Source organism: Malus sylvestris, chromosome 8, assembly GCF_916048215.2.
Source record: "Malus sylvestris chromosome 8, drMalSylv7.2, whole genome shotgun sequence".
NCBI classification, from domain to species: domain Eukaryota; kingdom Viridiplantae; phylum Streptophyta; class Magnoliopsida; order Rosales; family Rosaceae; genus Malus; species Malus sylvestris.
Genome location: NC_062267.1, coordinates 25258272 through 25282937, shown reverse-complemented (window position 1 = coordinate 25282937; position 24666 = coordinate 25258272). Strand labels below are relative to the sequence as shown.

At 36.3% G+C, this 24666-nt stretch overlaps 3 protein-coding genes across 33 annotated transcripts in view; 2 read left to right on the top strand and 1 right to left on the bottom strand.

Moving 5' to 3' along the window:
- LOC126632269 (protein CLT2, chloroplastic) overlaps positions 1 to 2361 on the top strand; it is a 28059-nt gene extending 25698 nt beyond the window's left edge. For 8 of the 9 annotated variants that reach the window (XM_050302620.1, XM_050302610.1, XM_050302619.1 and 5 more), the window contains 2 exons: positions 1407 to 1532; positions 2060 to 2361. In XM_050302620.1, coding sequence (XP_050158577.1) covers positions 1407 to 1532; positions 2060 to 2181 — 248 coding nt within the window. In that variant the 3' untranslated portion in view covers positions 2182 to 2361. The remainder of the gene's footprint in view (positions 1 to 1406; positions 1533 to 2059) is intronic. The other variant, XM_050302613.1, reaches the window with a different exon arrangement.
- Positions 1 to 24666, top strand: part of LOC126632265 (protein SABRE-like) — a 55676-nt gene that overhangs the window by 14895 nt on the left and 16115 nt on the right. For 7 of the 22 annotated variants that reach the window (XM_050302586.1, XM_050302601.1, XM_050302594.1 and 4 more), the window contains one exon: positions 22851 to 23062. The exons of 3 other annotated variants lie outside the window; for them this stretch is intronic. In XM_050302586.1, the coding sequence (XP_050158543.1) occupies positions 22851 to 23062 (212 nt within the window). Of the gene's footprint in view, positions 1 to 16897; positions 17396 to 17982; positions 18095 to 18783; positions 19054 to 20136; positions 20400 to 20618; positions 20842 to 21866; positions 22038 to 22142; positions 22221 to 22807; positions 23063 to 24666 lie in introns of those variants that run through there. 12 more of the 22 variants (XM_050302596.1, XM_050302591.1, XM_050302597.1 and 9 more) reach the window with 11 other exon arrangements.
- On the bottom strand, positions 7216 to 13148 carry LOC126632271 (uncharacterized). Of its 2 annotated transcripts, none has more exons than XM_050302621.1 (11): positions 12966 to 13148; positions 12658 to 12758; positions 10911 to 11003; positions 10159 to 10322; positions 9976 to 10063; positions 9533 to 9712; positions 9247 to 9435; positions 8982 to 9155; positions 8739 to 8893; positions 8505 to 8631; positions 7216 to 7451 (listed from the first exon to the last, which is right to left on the bottom strand). In XM_050302621.1, the coding sequence occupies exons 4-11, from the start codon at positions 10206 to 10208 to the stop codon at positions 7440 to 7442; spliced, it is 975 nt and encodes a 324-aa protein (XP_050158578.1). In that variant the 5' UTR covers positions 10209 to 10322; positions 10911 to 11003; positions 12658 to 12758; positions 12966 to 13148; the 3' UTR covers positions 7216 to 7439. The 2 variants fall into 2 exon arrangements, with proteins under 2 accessions (XP_050158578.1, XP_050158579.1); XM_050302622.1 differs by lacking the exon at positions 12658 to 12758 and adding an exon at positions 11287 to 11543.

Here is a 24666-nt window from a genome sequence, read left to right as displayed (position 1 = left end):
TCCTCAGTTAGTCATTGTCCTTGTCTATGTTGATGACATTCTTGTCACCGGACCCTATCCTCACCTCTGTCAACACTTCATTCAGCAACTTGGGGCTCAATTTCCAGTAAAAGACCTTGGTCCTCTTCATTATTTCTTGGGATTAGAAGTACATCGATCTTCCCAGGGTATATTTCTCCATCAAACAAAGTACTTATTGGATCTTCTCAAGAAAACAAATATGGAGGGTGCAAAACCTTGTTGCACTCCCCTTGGCTCTAAGAAATTAGATCACAGTGGCCCTCTTCTGTCCAATCCTACTGAATATCGCTCCATTGTTGGTGGTTTACAATATCTTATTTGGACTAGGCCCGACCTTGCTTTTGCTGTGAACCAAATCTGCCAATTCATGCATGCTCCCAGGGAACAACATCTCCAGGCAGCAAAAAGGGTTCTCAGATTTCTCAAAGGCTCTATCTCACATGGTGTGTGGTTCACTAAAGGCCCTGTCCATCTTTCTGCCTACTCGGATGCCGACTGGGCTGGTTGCACAATTGACAGGAGATCAACCACTGGTTATTGTGTATTTTTGGGTTCCAATCTTATCAGCTGGAGTGCCAAGAAGCAAAGTACTGTTGCAAGGTCCTCTACAGAGGCTGAATATCGCTCCTTAGCTCACACAGCTGCTGAGATAACTTGGGTTTGCAAGATTCTCAAAGATCTGCACTATCCTCTCTCTACATTCCCTACTCTTTGGTGTGACAACATATCAGCAATATCTTTAGCATCTAATCCTGTCTTTCATGCTCGAACAAAGCATGTTGAGATCGATTATCACTATATTAGAGAATTGGTTTTGGCTCAACTTCTCAAAGTCAAGTTCATCTGCAGTGAAGACCAATTAGCTGATCTTCACACCAAGTCTCTGTCTAAAACCAGATTTAATTATCTGTGTTCCAAGCTTCCCATTGGCCTCATTTCTGATCCCCCTTCTCGCTTGAGGGGGTGTATTAGGGAGAATGACAAGTCATCCAAGTCTGCTACTGTTAATAATTCTGTTACTGTAAATTAACTGATTGTATTAGTTGTGATTAGTTAAGATAGTTATAAAGTAGTTAGGGGTATCTATGTAAATAGCCAAAGGCTATATATATTCCTACACAATGTGTAAAGTTCTCAGTCAAGTAAATACAATCAAGAAAACTTACTGTTGAAGTTTTCTGTTTCTACAGGGAAATCATGCACTTCACATAAAATCTCAGTTTGAATGCTGGCAGTAAAAAAGAACAAATTTTTTCTGTCATGTAATTCAATTTCAATTGGTTGAAGTGGTTATTCTGATGTGATAATTCTATTCAAGATGTTAAAAGCTTCTTAAGGTTTTCTCGGGTTCAAATTCTTACCAGCACATTTGTCACTTGTGTCAGGTTGCAATGGGGCTCCGTTACTACCATTGCTGTATATAGCTACCAATCTGTTTTTCAACATTTCATTGCTGAATGTAGTAAAGATTTCCTCTGCGGTTGTTGCTTCTCTCATCGTGATGCTGTCAGGTTCGTTCTCTTTTACACTTGTATGTACGTACTCATTGTTAAGCGCTAGCCCTGTTGTGGTTATGCCAAGTACCTGGTATATCTGTAGAGTCTACATATACTTAGTTGACCTTTCCACCCCTAAAGGTTAAGATTTTGGGATGGATGACCACCGGTTACCCAACAGTTTAACCTTAAACCTTTAAAGGGACCGCACATGACATGAGAACCACTCGTAACTTGTCCACATGGATGACCACCTAAAAGAAGGGTCCCACATGAGATTTTTATAGTACTATCCCACATTCGTTGGTTAAGTAGTTAGTAGAGCGATGTTATCACTGATTTGGTTCTGCACTTTAACAGTTTTGGCTTTTCAATTGGATGCTTAAGCGTAGAGAACTAAAAAGATATTCACTGCCACGCAATATGTGCCCGTGCGCATAAGCACTTATGTGCTTCGTGGTCATTGATGTATGCAAGAATGTGCAACTAACCTATGTTTTTTAATGAAGTTTTTGTAACATAAGCTTTCGTTTATGTTGCAGTGCCAATATCAATTTATGTTCTTTCCCTTCCCTTGCCGTATATGGAAGGAGGTTCAACTTTGAGCCCCTTTTTCCTGTTCGGTAGTGCGGTTCTTGTGTTGGGTGCCAAGGATGTGCTTTGAAATTAGTTGACATTACCAACTCCGGTGTTGAAAGATGTTATATATTCTAGATATTCAAATTGTATATCGAGTCGCCACTCAATATTAAGGTTTGATGGTATTCTCTTCACTCGTAAGTGAGTTTTTATTTTAGGTTCGAATCTTGTAGATGGCGAATGTGATACTACATTAGGTTTTTCATTGTGTAGCTTAACCGAACTCTACCCCCTCCCCTTAGTGTAAAATAATATTTGTACTAAAAAAAAAAAATATATATATATATATATATATATATTTCGGGTCACGTTAAGAACTGGAATACAACTCATTTTGTTCCGTCCTCGTTCAAACAGGTCATGTTGAACCAGAATTCGAACGAAAAACTTGTACAGATGCGGTCAGGTTATGGAGTTTCAATCGTAATTTACGTACTGGGAAATGCATATAAGATTGACGCAAGATAAATCAAGTAAATATCATCGTAAGGTGTCCTTTGGTCTTGGGTTAGACAGAAGAACAGAAGATTTAAAACAAACAAAATTTTGTTGCCTACTTGGAACCCTCCAAAGTTCTAATTCATTACCATTGATCTCTCAATTCATCAAAACGTGGAACTATGGTCTTTCAACTAAAAAATTATTATCATTGGTCTCTCAACTCTAATCCAACTGGAGAAATGTTTTTTTCAACTTTAACTTAATTGGAGCAATGGTCCCTCAACTTTTAATCTAATTGTAGCAATGATCATTTCAACCTAACTTATTTTGACAAAATTCTAACGAAGTTGATAAAAATGATCATAACTGCACGTTTTGATAAGGTAAGGGACTCCAATTGTAGCAATGATCATTCCAACATAACTTATTTTGATAAATTATGATGAAGTGGACAAAAATGATTATAGCTACATATTTTATGTGATAACTTTGGCTTGAAAATTGCAGCTTGGGAAATAAGCAGTTCAAATTGTTTCAAGTGCGTTTCCGTTTGTATTTTTACATTTTTCTTTTTTCTTTTTTTTTAATTAAATTGTATTCTTTAAATTTTTTAAATTAAAAAACAAAAGATAAAATAGGCATTTTAGGCTTCACCAAAAGTGTGCTCTACATTTAGGTAGGAATGGAAAAAAAAACGAAAATTCCAAACCGAACAAAAGAAATCCCAAAATTGAACTGAAAAAATCTCAAACCGAAAATCCCAAAACTGAACAAAAACACCTGTCAATGTCCCAAAAGAAAAAGTAAAATGTATAAGTCACAGCTAAATGAAATTTGCCAACACTGTAAATGGCAGTTGCCTAACTGTAAGAACACTAAGTCGATCCTGACCACATGCCCTAGTTCTTCTCCACTGTAACTATCAATGGGCGTAACTTCCTGACGGTCAAAATGTTTAGGTCGTCAAAAGAAGCTTAGCATGAGGTTGCCAAGCTCAACATGAGAGGTGTTCGATAGTGACCTTGGCAACCTCATGCTGAGCTTCTTTTGACGACCTAAATATTTCGACCATCTGGAAGTTGCTCCCATTGACAGTTACAGTGAAGAAGAACTGGAGCATGTGATTGGGACCGACCGTAGTGGTCTTACAGGCAACTGCCATTTGCAGCTTTGTCAAATTTTGTTTAGCCGTGACTTATACATTTTACTTTTGCTTTTGGAAGACTGGCAGTAGGGTTTACAACACCACCACCGATTTACTCTTTGAGTTGGTAGCCAAAGAGTTATTATAAATAAGAAAGGGAGAAGGATCCACAACGAAGGAAGGAACCATGCCTCACCTAAATGTAGAGCCCACTTTTGGTGAAGCCTAAAATGGCTCTTTTCTCAATTTTTTTTAAAGAAGACAATTTAATTAAAAAAAATTATAAAAATACAAATACGAACGCGCTTGAAACAATTTGAACCGCTTATTACACGAGCTACCAAGGGTGATGTTTGATATATTAACCCACATGCCAATCCCAACGACCACATAAAAAAGTGTGCACGCACCAAATTGCATAAATGAATCATCATCCTTTTTTTATGTGGTAGTTGAAATTGACATGTGGGTTAATATGTCAAACATCACCCTTGGCAGCTCGGGTACTAAGCAATTCAAATTGTTTCAAACGCGTTTGCGTTTGTATTTTTACAGTTTTCTTTTTTTTTTTATAATTAAATTGTATTCTTTAAAAATTTTATAATTTAAAAAAAAATAAAAAATAAAAAAAAAGCCATTTTAGGCTTCACCAAAATATGCTCTAATTTTAGGCATTTAGGACCAGAACATTCGGTGTGACTACAATTAGGAGAGGCATGATTTTAGTGTTGAAGGACCTAAACCAAGTGTCCCTATTATTTTTAACATATTTTGATTTGTATATTTTGTTCTTGGAAATTGCTTCTGCTGGCTCTAATATGGTGTAGTGTTGTGTTAGGTACAACACTAAGCAGAAGAACGTGTTTTGAGGTGGATACCCGTTGTTCTATTTCTTAAGATTTTAATTATGACAAACGGTTTTATTTTAATTTCATATTTGGTTTGTAATTTTAAATTTAATTTTGTTGAACTATGCATAATTTTTGTTAAAATTGCAAACCAAATATGAAATTAAAATAAAATTGTTTGTCATAATTAAAATCTTAAGAAATAGAGCAGTGTCCACCTAAAAACCCGTTCATGTGCTTAGTGTTGTACCTGAAACAACACGACACCATATTAAAGCCGGCGGTAGCAATTTACATAAATATACGAAGCTTAGCATAATATAGCAGCTTAAGCAATGTCGTCCTTCACAGGAATTGAATGAATAATTTGTATTTAAAATAATCTTTAATTAATTATTTGAAAACAAAGTTTAGAAAACGTTGATTTTGGAATTTAAAATATTAAAAACAAATTTAAATTAAAACAAGTAGAGAAAGCGTCAAAGTAAGGAAAGTAAAAGTAAACAATTTTTAAAAATTAAGTTGTAAAAGTATTAGGGTTCCGTAGTCACTTTAATAATCCTATGTAATTTTACCAATTACTTATGAATTAAACATGCAATTTTGAATGTTAGGTTTTTCTTATACATATTCTCCTCGTGATATATCATATTCAAGTAAGAACGTATATCTAACATGCAATACGTATGTGGTATTTAGATCAAATGTGAACATGCAAAACTCATTAAGTTAGGTAAAAACGCTTTGAAAAAACATGCAACCCTTACGAATATGTGAAATTACAATTATCAATCACAAGAAGCAATACTCAATCCTAAGATGATATTCCGATCGAATTGCATACGATTACTTATCGAAACATCTTAATGGTAGTTGATCATTAAGATATAGAGACAGTTTAAATATGGTGATTAATAATTCAAAGTATGCATGCATAATATCATAGATAATTAAATAAAAGACAACATATTCATGATAAGGCTCATGACTTCGTTACAAAAGAAAATTAGTTACAAAAAATCATAAAACAAAAGGAATTTTATTGAACTAGAAAAAGGATAGAAAACATCTTGAGAATACAAATCGTCAAAGCCTAGCCTAGTTCTCCAAATTGATGCGTTCAGAACCCTAATGGCTAAACAACCTTATCTATACTCCTACAAAATAAAATCCTGCCTAGAACAGATCTTTCAAAACCTAGGAAACAAAATGGAATAAGAGAAACTAACAAACATAATTCTAATCAAATATGGAAATTTGCCCAGCCAAAAATTAGCCATGTTTCTGGATCTCAAGGCTACATATCAAGCCCAAAACTAATTGAATTAAAGCTTAGGACGTCCTCACCAAGTTCCAAGATGAAACCAATAGCAAAAGACACAATCTTAGACACCACAAAGCCCAAATAAGCCCAAAATATCACTTTAACAGCATTGCACGATGCTTCTTTTGATTTCATCACTATAAATAAATTCCTGGGTAGAAAAATTTGTAACTTTGACACGAACAAGCTAAGAGACTTAGAAACATCCTTCTATTGAAATCACTCCAAAATTCATCCATTTGAATACTTTTTTCTCAAGAGGAAGTTGAATGTCCTATATTAGAAATATAAATCAATTTATAAAAATTCAACCAAAATAAATACCAAAACATACGGTAAAATATATAGTATAATATCGGCTCATCAAACACCCTCAATGTGAAAACTTATTCCTGGATTTCACTATTGTAATTTACATATTTCATATTTACGGGCTTTTATATTATTATGTGAATTTAATCTAATTTAATTTATTTTAGATTTTAATTACTTAATTACAAAGTGATTTTTTGAAAATAATCATATAAAATCCGTAGATGAAGGGGATCACCCCTAGTGTTTTCGAATAGAATGCGATCACACGAGTGCGTATGCGAAATCGTTTGCAAATCCAGGCGATGACAAAGAAGTTACAGACGTTTCAAGTTTGATTTAGATAGTTAAATAGGAGTTTATATAAATAAATAAATAAAAAATAAATAAATAAAAAGGAGAGGAGGACTCCCAAGGAAGAGGGAGGGTCATATTACCTGATAATATGACCACATCAAGCGCATAAATTGACAACTTGACATTACCCCTGCCTGCCAAGGATGTGCCTTGAAATTAGTTTACAATACCAACTCAAGTGTTGAAAGATGTTATATATCCATGATATTCAATTTGTATCTCGAGTCGTCACTCAATATTAGGGTCTAGTAGTATTCTTTCACTCATAAGTGAGAGACTTAAGGTCTGAATTTTGTAGATGACGAATTCGATACCACACTAGATTGCTTATTGTGTGGCTTATCCTAACTCTTCCCCTCGTCTAATATGTAAAATATATCGTTATACTAAAAAAAAAATGTATCTCTAGTCACGTCCAGTCCAGCATTGTATCCTACTCAATCCCAGTAAAGAGCATGACCTTTTCCCTAACGCTCTCTTTAAGAACTGGAATATAACTCATTTTGCTCCGCCCTCGTTCAAACGGGTCATGTTGAACAAGAATCGAAAGAAAAACTTGTACAGATGCGGTCGTATTATGGAGCTTCAATCGTAATTTACGTACTGGTAATTGCATGTAAGATCGACACGAGATAAAGCAAGTAAATTTTCTTTGGTGTAGGGTTAGATGCAAGAACAAAAAGATTAAAACAAACAACTCTAATCGGTCCAAACAAAATTTTGTTCCCTAATTGGTCTGCCGCCAAAAGAAAAACACTTGAGATTTGTAGGAAGCTATTTCATGCTACTGGAGCAATCGGAGCTTTGCCCGGCAAATAAATTGTTGGGCGTTGTCAAGCTTGGCATACGCTATTCCTTCAACGCCTCATCTGCACAATCAGTCGAAAGTGTCAATGTCTTTGCGATAATATCATAAAATCAAATAAAGCATAAAACCGACTGAAGCCATGAATAAATAAAAGCAAATATGGAAGAAGAAAAAATTTGAATACTAGAAACTCATGCACACAAGAAAACCCGAGTAGCCAGCTGGATAATTTAGAAGGTTCGATGGTACTGGTTCGGGCAAAAACAGAAATAATCCAGCAGCTTGCTAAAAGGATTTGAGAATTAAGATAAACATTCACCCAATTAATCACTCAGGAATTGGTACACCCGGTAATTATACACATTAGAGATCACTCGGCTGCGACAAAACCCTAACAATCTTGTAACTAATTTCAGTGAAGGTCTTGATTCTAGACTGATTTACCGTACGTAACATTCACCAGCTGGGCTGCTCTATCAAGATATTACATGAAATGCCAAGCAAAATTCACATGCATGATATGGATTGATAGAAGGGAGAACAATAGGAAGTGTTCTGCAGTAAATTTATAGGTGTCGTTTTGTGCAACTTCAATACTCTGACCATAAGTAAACATAAACGAGAAAAAGAAATGCAGGCATTCCTAGATGAGTTGCGACTAGGTAAGAAATGCATAAGCATGGCAAGTTATAGCCCACCATCAAATATTCTAATGAAGATGGTACAATCAGTAATCGGCAGAGTCTTAGTTCAGATACCAAAACAGTACTTTTCCACATTATACAAAGGCTCGAGCATTCAATATAAAGACGCATATATCACTAAATGGTCTGCCTACAGAAGTCTATACACGCATATTCCTGTGAGAACAGGACATGCTGTCCCGTTTTTCCAATAGGCTTCTATAACACGGCCATTCGCGTCCTAAATTTATACCCACATATTTAGTACAAACGAACAACTTCATGGAAATATAAAACAGTTAACGTTGAATTTGCACGTTAGAAAATGTCCTAGGGAAACAGAGGTTCACAAATGCAGTTGGTTCAGAACAAAAGACGGACACATATTTCATAAACTAAACTTGATTCCTTTTTAAGAGATTATGATATACCTTGCGCTTCTTATGCCTCCCCATTCCACCCCTAGCACTGCGGGAGCTTGCAACCTGCTCATCATTCTCATTGTCCAAGGGTAAACCCTTAATTTCATCATAGAAATTCTCCGTCAAACCAAGCAACCTGATAGAAACAATTCAGAACAGCCATCCATCAACAGATCTTACAGAAAAATAAATTTGGAATAATTGAAAAGGAAAATCATAAATAATTTCTCAAATGTCAATTACCCATTTCTTGATTTCTTTAAGTGTTTTTCTCTCTGTTTCTCCTTCTTTGTAATAGGAGCACGCGTAAAAAGTTCCTCTTCTTGCCGTTCACGTTCATCCCTCTTTGCCCTGTATCTCGCTAGTTCTATGCTTTCAGCTCCGACACTTTCTACAATCTGTAATTGACATAAAAAACAGCAGTTACAAGAACGGTATATCCAGCAGTCATGCCTGGTAACTCCACAAAAACAGGCCACAACAAACCTCTTCAGGCCTCCCCTCCAAATCATCCACCAGTTCCCTCACATAAGCACTCTGCTTAGCTTGTCGTAAAGTATTCTTATCCCTTCTCAATGCATTTTTTTCATGCTTTGACAACTTATCTTCATCCATCGAAGTCGGGGCAAATTTGGGAGGTCGATACACATCCTTACCAGCCTACAATATACAAAATAGAAGAAGAAACCTTGAGTATTGTTTGGCAGATGACAAAAGAGGAATTCAAACATTGTACTGATGCACATTTCACCTTAGAATTCACATCTGTTTTGCTAACAAGCATGTCAGGGTTAGGGCGGTATCTCAGCAAATCATCTGTTTGCTGAGGCACATTGGGTTGTGGTTCCTTCCCACTTGGCCCTACATCTTCGGTTTTGCTTGTGGTAACCTTGGTGAGCTTCTCAACTTGGTACTGGAGCTTCTTGTCAATGGGTCGAATCTGTTGCACACAAAAAGGGTGAGAATTGATTGATAACTGACTACACGGTTACTAGAACGACAAAGAAAAGGAAAAAAAGATCACCAGAGGCCCATACCTTTTCCAGAAACAACCTTATCTCCACAAGGCTACGAACAACGGGATGCCCATTTATTGAAAACCCTTTAGCCTTACGAAGTAAGTAATAGACAAGTGACTGGCAATAGTTTAGAAGCAGCAAATGCTTGGCTTCAAGATAGCTTATCCCATCTGCTGTCGGATAATTATTTGCTTTCACCTGATACATTTGACATGGAGAAGAAAACAAATGAAACAAGTGCCTTTTAAAAAATGGAAAATTTCGAAAAAAAAACATAGCTTTCTAGTCAAATCGGTTTTTATCCCTCAAATTAATATTCAACCTCAAGGAAGCACACTATCAATCCAGAAACAGTTTTCCTACAGCCTACAAACTGGCAGAACAATTTCGAAACAAGATTTCTTGACCGAAATAAACTGATAGCGAAACTAAAACGACCCCAGAAGAGGGAACTCGTTTACCTTTGCAGTTAAAGCTTGGACTTTTGCCCTCACTGTATCTAATCCTTCCTTCATTTCTCTCAACAAAGCAGCAAGCTGGGGAGCTTCTCTGAAAAAACAAAAAGCAACAGAATGTAAATATCATACCGAATTCGAATATCGAAACCCAATCAGCATAATTGCAGATTGAGAAATTGAACTCACTGCTTTACTCTATTTTCAGAGATTGGGTTTGAATTTGAAGCGTCTTCCATGGTTTTGAAGCTTCAGATTTCAAAACCCTAAAGATCGTCAAAACGTAAAGCTCGATGGGAGAGAAAGAAGATGAATCAGAAGAAGAGGAGGAAGAGAGAAGCTTGAGTCGTTGCCTGCCACAGGAACACAAAAATCACTAGATAATTCAATATGAGGACATGAATTTACAACTTTTAATCAAATTCTTGATGTTGTGAAGTTAAACTTAACGCGAAAGTTTGAAGTTTGAAACAACTGCTATAACAGAGCACTAGTTTGAACTTGTTTCTTTACAGTAATACCGCTACACCGATAGCAAGTCAGGTGAACAGAGTATCAGTTTCAATAGCACAAAACTACATTCATCGACTTATTACATATGACTGCAGTTTCAATGGCACAAAACTAAATGTTTGAAGTTAGATATTGGGCATTAGTTTCGATTGCTACACACAAATTTTAGAGAACCAGCGAAGCTCTACAATCCAACCCAATAGTCGATGAAGATGAAAACTGTGAGACACAACACCAATTAACAGAAACACCATTAAGATTGGGATTGACAGGAAAATCCAACACAGAGAGCCCAATCCAACAGAGGAAAATCCAAAACATGTAACCCAATCCAATCCAACAGAACCCAAAGACATCAGATTTATAGATTTCAGCACATAAAAATCGAAACTTGAACACTGAAAAAATGAATCCAGATAGAGAGATACCTCTAAATGCAGTACTGCTCAATAGGGGGAGTGGAAGGAGATAAACAGAGGCGGATCTTTGGTTGCAGATGCAGTATTGGGCAGATCGAAGCACTACAAAATACAAAGAAATCAAAACAAGCAAATCAGAAAAGAATACAAAGAAATTCAGCAGAATTAGGAACTGGTTAATGAAATCGAAACAAGCAAATCAGAAAAGAATAATAATGTCATTTCAAATTTACATCAAAATTAATTAAAGATAAGATTGGAGGATTTGTAAGAATATATGGGATTTAGTTTCAAATGTACAGCAAACACCAAACCAAGAGAGAAAGTACTACAAAATACAAAGAAAGAGAGACTGAGAAGCTACACAATCACAATTAGATCGAACCTGGAAGGGAGATGCAAAGCTGAAAGTTCACGGAGAGGCTACACGGAAGAGGATGAGGAGGAAGGTTGCGAAGGGGAGATGGGATGAACAAGTTCACAAAACGGCAGAGAGAAGAGAAATGGTAGTTTTAGGCCTCGTTTGGCAGCTCGGACTGTACTGACTATTTCTGTCGGATAGGATAAATAGCCACCGGATAGTACTGACTAAATTAGTCGGGCGTTTGGTGCAGTATCGGACTAATGACCGTATTATTTATACTGTGTTTGGTATTGAACCGGATAGGACAAGGGAAAAAAAAAATTGACAAATCTTTGTTTGTTTGTTGAACTTTTCTCATATTTATACCTATTGAAAACCACACAAATCTTCAAATAACAAAAAAATAAAATAAAAAAGTAAATTCCATACATCAAATTCAAAATATTTTCCAGGAACATAAAAGATACACAAAAAACAACTACAATCTTTGACAATTCTAAAGCAATCTCAAGTTTTGGATCCACTCCTTCCCAAAAGCAGCTTGTAAAACTTCACCCAACTTATCAACTGATTCAGAAAGCATTTCTTTAAATGTCACAGCAAGATCATTGTCATTAGCAGCTCTCTTCATTGAAAACTTTGGTGAAATGATAACTAGGAAACTCAGCGGACAGAAGAAAACCACACCAGCTGATTAAAAATTGCACCAACAGCAAGAAAAAACAGTAGCAGGAAGGATAAGAACAAGCAAAGAAACACAGTCAAACGAGTCAGGATAACATCTTCACTAGACGAAACCAGAACAATTCTATTCAACACCCAATCAACAGAGCAATACTTCAACATCCAATCAACAATTCTATTCAGTAAACCACAACTGCTAACGAAACCAAAACAAAGCAGTACTTCAACACCCATCCAACAGAATGCCAGACCAAAAGGAAATCATAACAAAGCAATACTTCAACACGCAATCAAATAGGCACAGGAAGCACACTCCCACTCCCACTCTACCCAATCACAAGCAAGATATGCATTCCTCATTCTTCAAGTTCAATTAAAAATTAACACGAAATACTATCAAATTTCATACCTCTGAGCTACTAAGACAGAACAAATAGGCACAGGAAGTACTTCACCTAAAAGCACTTAAATCGTAAGAAAGTTGGAGAAAAAACAGATTAACCGCACAACCCAGTTAGCTAAACCCAGCAAAAATAAAAAAACGCATGCAGCCACACAAGTCCAACTATTGAAATATCAAAACATCACTGACAACCCATTTCTCTAAAAGCATCAGAAATCGATGCCCAATTCACAAAACCCACCAAAATTTGATCCCAGTAGGTGCAAAATTAGAGAGAAAATAATAGCGAAGAGAAATTGGCTTACCGTCCGTATGGTTGCGTTGCAGCTGCGAGACAACAAGTGAAACGGGAACTGCGCCAGAGACAACCAACAACAAACCCTAAATTCGACCCCAATAGCAAACCCTAAAATTAAAAATTTTTAATTAAAACACAAAATTACATAATCAATTGCATAATTAGAGAGAATAATAACTAGCTTCAATCAATTGAAAGAAAATTGCAAGAAAAATAGGAGGGGGAAGAATAGAGGGAGGGGTGGAATCCCATAAGAAGAAAACTGAAAAGACGAACTGTGATTCAAACGAAGAAGAAGAATTTGAGAAGACAAACCTGGGATGAGAGCAAGAGTGCGTCTGGAGAGGAAGAGAGAGCGCCTGGAGTGGAAGAGTGCGTCTGGAGAGGAAGCGAGAGCGCCTGGAGAGGAAGCGAGAGCGAGAGCGAGCGGAGAGGAAGCGAGAGCGAGAGCGAGAGCGACAGCGAGAGCGGAAAGGAATCGAGACGAGGCCGACTAAGGAGGGTGTATTCAATTGAGAATTTGAGAGATTTTAATGGATTTATAAATCCATGGATTTTTGTGGAGTTTAATTGATTTGTAGAGATTCCATGTAAAATTTTGATTCAATTCCCTCGAAATCTCTTGGGGGAGGTGAGATTTGTGAATGCTCAAAATACACTACGAAATCTCTCCAATTCCCTCTAATTCCTCAACTTTCTCAAATTCTTTAAAATTAAATTCTAATTGAATACAACTGGAATGTTATAAACTTCTTTAAAATTCTAATTGAATACACCCGGATTTCTAAGGATTTTTATAAACTATCTTAAAATCCTGATTGAATACACATTGAATTTCAGAGAATCACTTAAATTCCTGATTGAATACCCCTAGATTCATTAAAAGAATTAAAATCCCTCAAAATCCTAATTGAATACACCCTCCTAAGTTATACCGTGAATATGGACGGTATAAGCAAGCGGGTGAACGCCGTGTAAAAAAGGTGGGCCCGGATTATTTAATCCGGTGCCTATTTAATCCAAACGACCACCAAACACCGTACACCGTATTATTAGTACTATCCGGTGCCTTATAGGGTTTGTTGTGTGATATAGATGATGTAAATATTAAAAAAGTTAAGGGGTATTTTTGTCTTAAAATTTTATGATTTTTGTGTTCCACGGGATGGAACAACCCGTTCCAGGGGAGATACGTGGAACCAAAATTTCACCCTTTTTCGTTCCGTGGGACAGGCGTTCCACACAATTTAAGCGCACCAAACGTGGAACGGAACACGTCCGTCCCACTCTGTTCCGTCCCGTCCCACGTACCAAACGCACCCTTACTTTCCAATTGAGGTTTTAGGTTTCGTTTTATTTTATTGAGGTTTTAGGTTTCGTTTTCTTTTTCTATTTTTTAGAGGTTTTATTTATTTATGATCGAAATGATTGAGGTGTTTTATTTATTTATTTTTATAAAACCAAGATAATCGTTTTATTTATTACAAACAATAATACTATTTCACTCTATACTAACATAAGAGATGGTTTTTAGAGCTGCGGTTCCTGCTCTGACATACTATTGAACTCATAAGTCAAAAGTACGCTATCGTCTTTTGTTATACCAAATTGTATGAAAAAAAATTAGGTTGTTATCAATGTGTGATTTGTGATGGATACCTCATATATTTATTAAAAAAAAGTTTACACACCAAATGCAACTGGCTAAAGAAGAAGTCTATTCACACTCACAACCCACCACTTGTCCTTTTAATCGTTGTTCAAAAGATTTTAGGATTTTGAGCAATGGCGGAGTCAGAATTTCATGTGAGGAGGGGCCTCACAACATGAAAAGTTGTAGTAAATTGCACATTGGGAAAACCAATCAAATTCAGTATAGAGAACAAAAAACATGGTACAAACTCAAACTCAAACACTTGAATACGAGGTAAGAGTTAAGCATGAAAGATTTGAAAATATAACAAAAGGACAAAAGAGATGACAAAGAAAAGTTGATAGCTAAAGGAGGGGAAGGGGAGTTTGCATTGAAATAAGAGAGATGAAGTGAAAAACGAGGCATGTAAAAGGAAAAAAGAGTTTAGATTAAGAATGGCACATTTGAATTTAATGGTATTCCACTGATACGCAGCAGCAACAACAATATGTTATTATAGCAAGAAAAAAGGCACGATGGGCCCAGGACTATTCTAGTCCCTTAGTAGCTCCGCCTCTGATTTTGAGTGCATGAAAGAGAATGATGTAGAGCTAGCATTCCTTTACCTCTCCCTTCACCAAAACAAATTGGCCACCACAAGGAGGAGCTTTATGGTTATTTCATCTTCTTTTTTGTTCATGTTTCGGGTGGAGAGTTAAAATCATCTTCTTTGGTAGTTTTGAAGAATCCTCGTCAAAACAAAGGAAAACTACATTCATGAAGATTTGAAAGTCTTTCCTCAAAGATGTTTAACTTTGGTTCTAGGAACCAAAGAGAGTCTTCAAGAGTAATCATCTCATCTCTATAACTTTTTTTTTTATAAAAAAAAAAAATGGTTCTTCAACCTTTACGCCTTGAAGATTTTGAGAAATTGATTTAGTTTTTTAATATATGCATATCTAGCTTCCGCCTTTAATTTGATCTTAAGCATGAGTTATTCAATAAATCCTCTAATTTCACACTATTTTTCTTTCAATAACGGGTTCATTTAAACTTTTGTCGAAACCTGCAATATGTACGAGTAAATGGTTAACCAAGTTGAGGGTTACCTGAAAATTGGTTTTACGACAAATGATCTACATAATAAAGTGACTGTTAGTTGAGAAGAAGTTGTACTGGAATGTGAATTGCAAGTGGTACTTGTGCGCATGCACGCTATAGATGCCACTAACCTGTGATTGTATTGAAGATTTTTGGTTGACACAAGAAAGAGGTTGACACATATGCTATAGTCAGACTCATAATCCTTAACTATTTATGGGTTATTTGACGATGTATTAATATTTGATAGAAATTGCATGATAAATATCTATGATAAGCCACTAGAGGCACCTATAAAGAAGCACATGAACAACCTTGATCAAATGAGTTATCCATTCCTCTAACTTGGAGCCCACTTGCTCAAGGACATGTGGCAAAACTACAATAACATTCTTAGAGTCCCACATCGATCACATACAAGAATGTGGGACTCTCCTCATATATGAAAGGAGACTTCTCCCTCACAATTAAGCTCTTTTGGATCATAGGACTCTCACATATCACCATCACTTAGTGACCGAAGCATCCTCACAAAGGTTCTCACACTCCACTTTACGTTGACTTAAAGTCCACTCGATTTTGTGCACCAACGTATTTGGATTTGCCAGAAAAACAACACTTTGATAAATACACTATCTTCAACTTAGCTAGGCTAAGTACCGATCTTTATCAAAACCTTACCTTCATTTCAACATGGGGAACGAAGAAAGTTCACCTCGCTTTGCTTATGTCCATCACGAGGGACAAGCTTCATCATCATTGCATGAATTCACCTTTGACATGCTAGTAAATTGAGCGAGCCCTTCAAAACACAAACGTCCAAAGACCCTATAGCTGTGCACCCACTAGCATGCCTAGAACAAGCCTGAGCATTGGTTCATTCGAAAGCCCTCCCCTCGCTACTGTCTTCCAAAGTTATATCTCCACAACAACTTTCTGATCACCTCCGATTGCACTACCCTTAAGATGAATTGTTATGATTATCCAATATATCTTTTGAAATGCAGTAGGAATATCACACTATAGTACTACGTCTTGATCCTTGATTTCAAGGTAAAAAAGTGTGCCATGCTTAACGAAGTGTAGGTAGGGACCCCACTTATCATCGTTATTAACACAGAGGATGACGATGATGGTGGGGTGCTAGCGGTGGTGATGCTAGGTGGTGGTGACAATAGTAGTAGAGGCGGAAGTGGTGGTGCAGACGGTAGGTGGTGGTCAAGATGGCCTCGGTGACTATGGTGGTGATGTGACGACGATGATGATGGTGGAGGCAACGCTAATAGAAGTTGTTGTGATGGCCACTTATGATTAAGAATTTTATTTTATTTTTTATTTTAAACTCTCATTCATGAAAATTTGAAAATAATAACTAATTACATGAAATTAAACTGGCAATTGAAAAACTTTTTTCATTTAAAAATTCTATATTTATAGTTCCAACTTTATTTTCCCCGTGTAAACGGAGAGTAATAATAATTGAAAGGGAAGTTCTTCATGGCAATCCTTAGAGGGTACATCAAAACCGCGCGTTGACTTATTTCACCCGCCCCAACCTCCAAAGGACATGTTCGCCATTTTCTCCTCAAGAACACTTGCCCGTACACTCGCCACGCACCTGATCCCAGGCCTTCCCACGCGCTCTCTCTCTCTCTCTCTCTCTCTCTCTCTCTCTCTCTTTCTCTCTCGATCTGTGCCTCAGGGATCGGATCTGCTCTGCCTCTGAAGTTTCTCTCTCATACAAAATTACAAAGCGATCGCGACGGAAGGGAAGAAAAAGAAAACTGTCAGTCTCTCTGTCGCTGGGTTCCCTTTGATTTTCCATTAGGGTTTTGATGACATGATCAAGTTATGAGCGCAGAATGCTTTCCCCTTTTCGATTCTCTGCTGCAATTTACTGAAATTCATCGCATCATCAATCTCGTCGCCGGCAGACGACAATGGCGGCTTCGCCCGTCAATTTCCTCTTCTGTTTCTTGGTCATTTGCATCACGTTATGGCTCCTCTTCATGTACGTCCCTCTTTTCCCCATCTCCACAACCCATTCATATAAGTTATATGTATATGTGTATGTATGTATGTATGGTATGTGAATGCTTTGAACTCGGGTTTTATTTTTATGAATTTTGTTGGGTGCAATTCAGTTTTTGATGCCAATTGCAATGCCTGTGGAATTAGAAATGGGATAAATTTAAGAATTTGCTAGTTTTGGAAATGAAATTCGTCATACAGGCGTGCTTTAGATATCGAATTTGCAATGCTGGGACAATTTTAGCAGCCCTGGAAACCAGTGAAGACAATGTGTGTGTGAAAGTGGGTAGGGGTTTCTGTGTATATGGAGTGTAGGTGTATAGTTTGAAGTTTTGAACAGTATACAGAAAGGAACCATTCTGGAACTTAGTTGAAAATTGAAATAAAGAAACAAAGGGCTGACCGGGGCGATGATAATTGCATCAGTTATTAAGATGAGTTATTTTATGGGTTCAAAATAGGACTCTTTCATTATTACTTGGATAAACTTTTTCATTCTTTCTCCGGGCTTGAAGTGATTTAGATAGGTTATTGTTGCCAAGTTTTTGCACTAAGCATCTTTGGCAGATTTTCTTCAAGGTTGCTGGCTTGGATTTTGAGCCGCGTAGTGGGAGCATCTATCAGATTCCGGTTTGGCGGATGGAAGTGTATAAGGGATCTCGTGGTGGAGTTCAAAAAGGTTTTCACTTTTTCCTTCAGTGGTTCAGTTTACTTATTTATTTATCATGACATGGTTGAGTAAAGGGGTTTTTCTTGTTCCTTATATTAAGTTGAAAGCTAATAAAAGTATTATGAGACCTATGTTATCCTGACTTCACAATAATTACTAATGAAAAATGGATTCATCTTTTAATTAGTAATTCCATATAAATCTAGTCTCATTAATAAGTCATGCCAGAAAATTTCTGTTCATGTTTCTCATGTGATGTAACTCAGTGGTTGTTCTGCAAAATGAAGTTTCTAATTGAGGCTCTCGGTCCAATGGGAAGTTCTTTATGATCTTTTTCCTTTACTGGATGGTTTTGAGGTTTTTATATAGAGCTAAGCAGCTGTTTACAAAGCAAGTGTGTATGTTGTTTGTAGATGTGTTTAATTGGGGTTTTGTGATTTATCTCTCTGGAGTGCTCCGAGTGGTAGATCTAGTCCTTAGTTATGTCTACAAATTTGATTACTACACTCATCTATAGTGGATCATAGTCTACCTAAAAGAAAATGAAGGGATTACTCTTAACCCTCCCTGGGCCCTCCATATGCTGTTTGGAATTTTGTTGGATGATTGTCAATGCTTTAGGAAATTTTTGTTTGGTCAGCAGATTAGTGCCCATTAGATGTTGACATTCTTCTATTTATGACTATGGTAATTTGCAGGGCGCTGTTGAATCTGTTTCTGTTGGTGAAATTAAACTCAGCTTACGTCAGTCCTTGGTCAAACTGTTTGGTTTTATTTCTAAAGACCCTAAGCTGCAAGTGTTAATATGTGACTTAGAAGTTGTGATGAGGCCTTCGAGTAGAAGTACAGCAAAGGCTAAACCTCGAAGACCTCGTACGACAAAGGCCAATTCAGGCAGGGGAAAGTGGATGGTTGTGGCTAATATTGCAAGATATTTGTCGGTTTCCATCACAGATTTGGTTTTGAAGGTATGCTGGATTGTACTAGTATTTTTATCCCTTTTTATCTGTAGAATACCTTCTGTTTGCTTTACTCGTTCTTAATGCGTAGAAGTTTGTTCATGAATAACTTTTTGAAGGATATTTGTAGTTGCCATTTGAAGAATAAAACCGGTTCAAGGTTAACTCATCTGAAAAAAGTGGAAAGAATATGCAACACCATTTTTTTTTTAAAATAAAAAAATATATTAAACTATATACCTCCCACCCCCTCAAAATATAGGATTGTTTTTTAAGTTGGTACAGGATCACAATTTGGTAAGTAAGAAAATATAGTCAACTAATCCCTCAATATGCTTGTTAAATGCTTGCATGGCAAATGTGGGTCTCATTTTTAATGGTTATCTGGAGTGTGCCATGTGTATTTACTAATGCGATGTGGAATAAATAAGATAGAAAACAAAGCACAAAAATAAAAAGGAAGAACAAACCTCCCTCTCTTGGACACTCTATGCCCTTATGTTCTCTCTCTCACGACCTGCAGCTGTTGGAGAGATAGAGGAGAGAAAAGAGAAGGAGGTTTAGTCCTTCTTTTAGATTTATGGTTTTTTATGTTATTTTTTGATTTAAATTTCATCTTCTGATGACTTTTCAAAATGTTCTCTAGTTTTCTATTGTTTTGTGTTTCACGTGTCATTCTAAATGCATGGTACACATTTGGAGTCCGATTAATCATAGAACATGGGACACGTTTGCTACATAAGAATTTAACTGACCCACTTGGAGATCGGATATGTAGGTACTATTAAGTTTGTTTACCATTTTATCCAACCTCTGGAGATCGGATACCAACTTGAAATAGACCCTATAGTTGTGAGGTTTTATGTAGGCGATCCAAAATTTTATTCCAATAAGTTGGACATATTTTGTGTCATCGACAAGAAAAAGGGATGAATCTGATAGTGTACAAATATTAGGTTGGAAATAATCAAGTTCAAGAGGCTGTACTTTTTAATTTTTTTCGTTAACTAGTAGTCTATTCATTTCATTTTTCAGTTGTATCTTTCGTGCCATGGACTTTATTTTGTCGTTACAATTTTTGAAATGTTACAGATGCCCAAAGCATCCATAGAAGTGAAGGAACTGAAAGTGGACATATCTAAAGATGGTGCATCCAAGCAAAATCTTATTGTTAAGCTACAGATATCACCTATTGTTGTTCTGAGGAGTGACCCACGGGTTAGTTGTGACTTATCCAATTTTTCCACTGGAGGATCCATTTCTGCAAGCCAGACATCATCCTCCATGATGGAAAGGACATCTGCTCTTTTTATTTGTGAAGATTTCATCCTCTCTTGTGAATTTGGTCATGATAGGTATTATCTTTGGAGAAATATGTTTCTTTCTGTAGATGCAAAAGCATAGTTAATTGCTTTTAATGTGGCATATGATTTCTTGAGTATGAGACTTTCATTCTTATATTACTTTTTGTGTCTCTTCTATCATTAGATTTTTTTTATTTTTAATTTTTAATTTCCAATGATAAGGCAAGGTAAACCAGCTAATATCTTTTTATTCACTTGATTTGGATGTAGGGAAGTCGGTGTAATGATCAAGAATGTGGACATTGCCTGTGGAGAGATTACTGTGAACCTAAATGAGGAGTTGCTTTCAAAAAGCAAAAGTTCATCACAAACTTCTTTTCAACCTGATAACGTTCTAGGGTCCTCTACTGATTCTGTTGCTTCTAAAAAGCCACACAAAAAACAACAAATGATTGTTGCACTCTCAAAGTACACCTCTCTATTTCCAGAAAAGGTTTGTCAACTAATATGGCTTTCAACATGATCTGTCTGTCTCTTCCCCCCTTCAGTTTGTCATAATTTTACTAATGCCATTTTCTTTCTGTTCAGATTCCTTTAAACATGAATTTTCTTAAGTGTTTTCTTCTAGACAGAATTATATTCTTTATATTGGGCATCTTTATTTAAGAATTTTGGGATATTCCTTTTTAGTGAATGTAAGTTATGATTGCACAGTTGGTTTTGATACCATGTTCATTTTTGTAGATGTTTTCTTTTCTTTTTGATAAATAATTTCCTAAAAAATATGAAACTCCAAAGACACACGCACACACACTTCAATTTAATTGCACAGGCATCAAAGAAATTACTTGAGCATCAAGGTTTATTGTCAGATTTTCAAAGAATTAGTTGTTGGACTATACGTATGTGTAATTACATGCGATATGATGGTATAGATTTTCTCCTACCAAGATTTGGACTAACACCTACCCATATCCCAGGCTGTTCCTTTATCCTTACCAGTCAGGTGAAATCCCGAATAGTTATGTGATAGCAGTAATTTAGGGTACAGTATTAAGAGGCTGAAACAAGTTTAAACTAGTGCCAGAAGTGTGCCTTGGAGGATATCTCCCCTGTCCAGAAAGAGTCATAAAGGGTAGAGGAGTCATGAACTTTTTTGTGCCTATTTTGAAGTAGAGTGAGTGGGCTATAGATTATTTTAAAACTCTGACCAACCTTTATTTTATGCCATGTTTTGCTTGTCACCGGACTCTAATGTGATTTCCTTCTGACAGCTTCTCTTGCATCTTTCTACCCTATATCTATTACTCAGAGTTGTTGCACTGAATGTGATGATATTAGCAATTCATTTTCCATGTCAACCTCTTGAATCATATTAAGTATCATGCAATTATTTACAATTGAATCTTTCCTTGTTCTTGTTTATGTGCTTTCATCAACGTCTGGTTCATCCACTTGTGTAACTTCTCTTTTATTAAATTGTTCCTTATAAGAATTAATATTTTACTTCTTTGATAGGTTTCCTTCAGTTTACCAAAACTGGACGTGAGATTTGTGCATCGGGAATATGATTTTTCTGTCGAGAATAACATAATGGGTATCCAATTAAAAAGCACCAAATCACAATCCAGTGAAGATGTGGGGGAGACTACACGCCTTGATGTTCAATTGGATTTCAGTGAGATTCATGTATGAATGTAACTTTGACACTGTTAATATGATTTTAGTGTTTTACTTTTCACATTCGTTGCATATTGGTCTATTCTCGATGATGATTTTGACATTATGTTTCAGTTGCTTAGAGAAGCTGGCATTTCTGTTTTGGAGATACTGAAAGTTGATGTTGCATCATTCTTTTACATTCCAGTACAGGTAAGTTTTTTTAGTTTAAGTTGTTCAACCTGTGTCTCCTAAAAGTTAATCTCTTCCTTCTGCTTATATTTTATACTTCTTGCATACGTTGGGTAAATATATCCAATTAAACATATCATCATGTACAGTTAATTTTGATACTGAATATATTGATGGATTGTTTTTTTTTATGTTTTGTTGAGAAGAATATATTGATGGATCATTGATTTAGCACTATTCAAGGATTATTTGATTGTGGTTTTTCACTGAAGGTTTGTGGTTTATACTTACTAGTAGTGCTTTCCATGTTTAATATGGAATGTATTTATATGATGAAAATAAAGAAAGAAACTGAGGACATAGTCTCTAAATAAATGAAAACAATGTTTCTAAAAGCAACGAAGCACATGATAAGATCCATGGGCCACTGCTACAGTCCATTCCAACAAATCTAGAATTTCCCATGCGATGTATATATATTTTTTTGAAAAGAATCAAATCTGGAATTTCCCATGGAATTCCCTATGCAATATTTCATTGGAAACAGGCACTGCATTTTTGATGTGGTGGGGGTCATTTATTGACTTGGAACTCTTTTAACTTTTCAGCCAACCTTGCCTGTCAGAGCTGAAATGGATGTAAAGCTTGGAGGTACACAATGCAACGTTATAATGAATAGATTAAAGCCATGGTTGCGCCTCCACTTCTCAAAAAAGAAACGAATGGTGCTTCGGGAGGGAACTTCCACTCTTGACAAGCCACCGCCAACCGATGATACCAAAGCCATCATGTGGACATGTACTGTTTCAGCCCCTGAGATGACTATTGTGGTTTATAGCATCAGTGGGTTGCCATTGTATCATGTAAGTGATACGACTCTCTGTTAGCACTATCATATTTTTGAGGTTACACTGAACAACTTATATTTTTGTGTTTTTTTATTTATGTGTAAATTTATCAAAAAATTGTGCCCAGAGGGCATTTACCCATATGTGCAAGCCATGGGATCGAAATCAATGATATAAAATTAGTTATAAAAATCAGGAAAAGTATAAAGAGTAAGATATTCTTGTCTGTGCATGTAAGAAACTTTGGAAAAAGTGAAATTTTCCTGTACAATATCAGTTTTTTTCTGTTATATAATTATCTAATGTGAAATTTATAGAGCCAACCAGGAACAACAAACACTGAAAGGCATTTATTTTGCCAAATTGAGTTATATAAATTATCAAGCATTTTATGCAAATTTTACCATAGGAAAAGACAATATAAAAGCAGGAATGTATCAAATCATAAGAAAGTTCAGGGCAGCAATTCTGGTACAGTTTCCCACATCTCCATTCCTCGTAGATTCATATTATATGATTAGGGTATGTGTGATGCGCAACAGTTTCTTTCCCAGTTATGATGACTGCGGTGGGAGAGATGCTTAAACAGCACTTCCATAAGTTTGAGTGATTTTATTAGACATTTTGAGGAAAATCTGTGGGGGTACCAAACAAGTGATTACAGTGGTAGTGAATTTATGTAAGTGCATTCTAGATTTAACTTTCCTAAAATCATTTAGGGTAAATTCTATTCATTTTCCCGTATTTGATCACATACCACTCAGTTATTAGTTGCCACTCTGGAAAAGGGCCATGGAGGGGTGTTTGATGTTTGAAAAACCTTGAATCCATTAAATGATTTTAAATCACACACGGAGTATGTTTTCCAACATAAATCATAACAGACAAAGGCCAAAAAAGATCATAAGCAATGAAAATAGTTACAGAAACCACAAATGAGCTTAGATTTAAGATTCACCCTAGGTCTTCGCTGAAGATGAAATTCAAAAAGGTGCTTCTAAAAGCTTAGATGTGTGGTCATGTGGGAGTGGGTGAGCAGGTCTCATGAAATGTGTGGTAGCTCTTCAAGTCCAGTGACCCGGTGGATCAGCGGTGGGCTGTGATGGCAGTGGCTTTCATGTCTTCATAGTTAAGAGTTTTGAGAGTTATGAGGGATATAATGAGTAAAAAGTTTACATAGGTTGGTTTAGTGAGTAAAAGGATGTTGTAGCTATTTGTGTGATAAGACCTAAGAATCCAATCTTTTTATTGGAGGGGCAAAGGAGAAATACAAAATAAAATGAAAAGACCGTTGGAAACGAACGCCTAAAAAGCAGTGATTTTTCAAACATCCCTCAAACCCCACTCCGGACTTAGAGAAAATAGACCCACTTAGACTAAAATGGCAGACCAATACACATGGATCAAATTAAAAGAAACATCCCTTGCGTGCTTTGACAAGGAGACAAAGGGAAGCCAGCAATCTAACCCTGGGGGCATGATCTAATCCAAAAGGATCAGTATCCCTTATACAAATTGGGGGCATTTGGGATTAGGTTGGTTATCGAGCAAATCTTTAATTTGTTAAAGGAGATGAGAGGTGTAGTAAGCAAATGGGTTATTATTAGAATTTCCTGATA

Excerpts from the sequence above, each read along its gene's own strand:
- LOC126632271 (XM_050302621.1), bottom strand. The coding sequence starts at position 10,208 with ATGGAAGACGCTTCAAATTCAAACCCAATCTCTGAAAATAGAGTAAAG. Across the intron at positions 9,713-9,975 it reads TCCAAGCTTTAACTGCAAAG|GTGAAAGCAAATAATTATCC; the intron begins GTAAACGAGTTC and ends CAAATGTATCAG. Across the intron at positions 9,436-9,532 it reads TAAGGTTGTTTCTGGAAAAG|ATTCGACCCATTGACAAGAA; the intron begins GTATGGGCCTCT and ends TGTGTGCAACAG.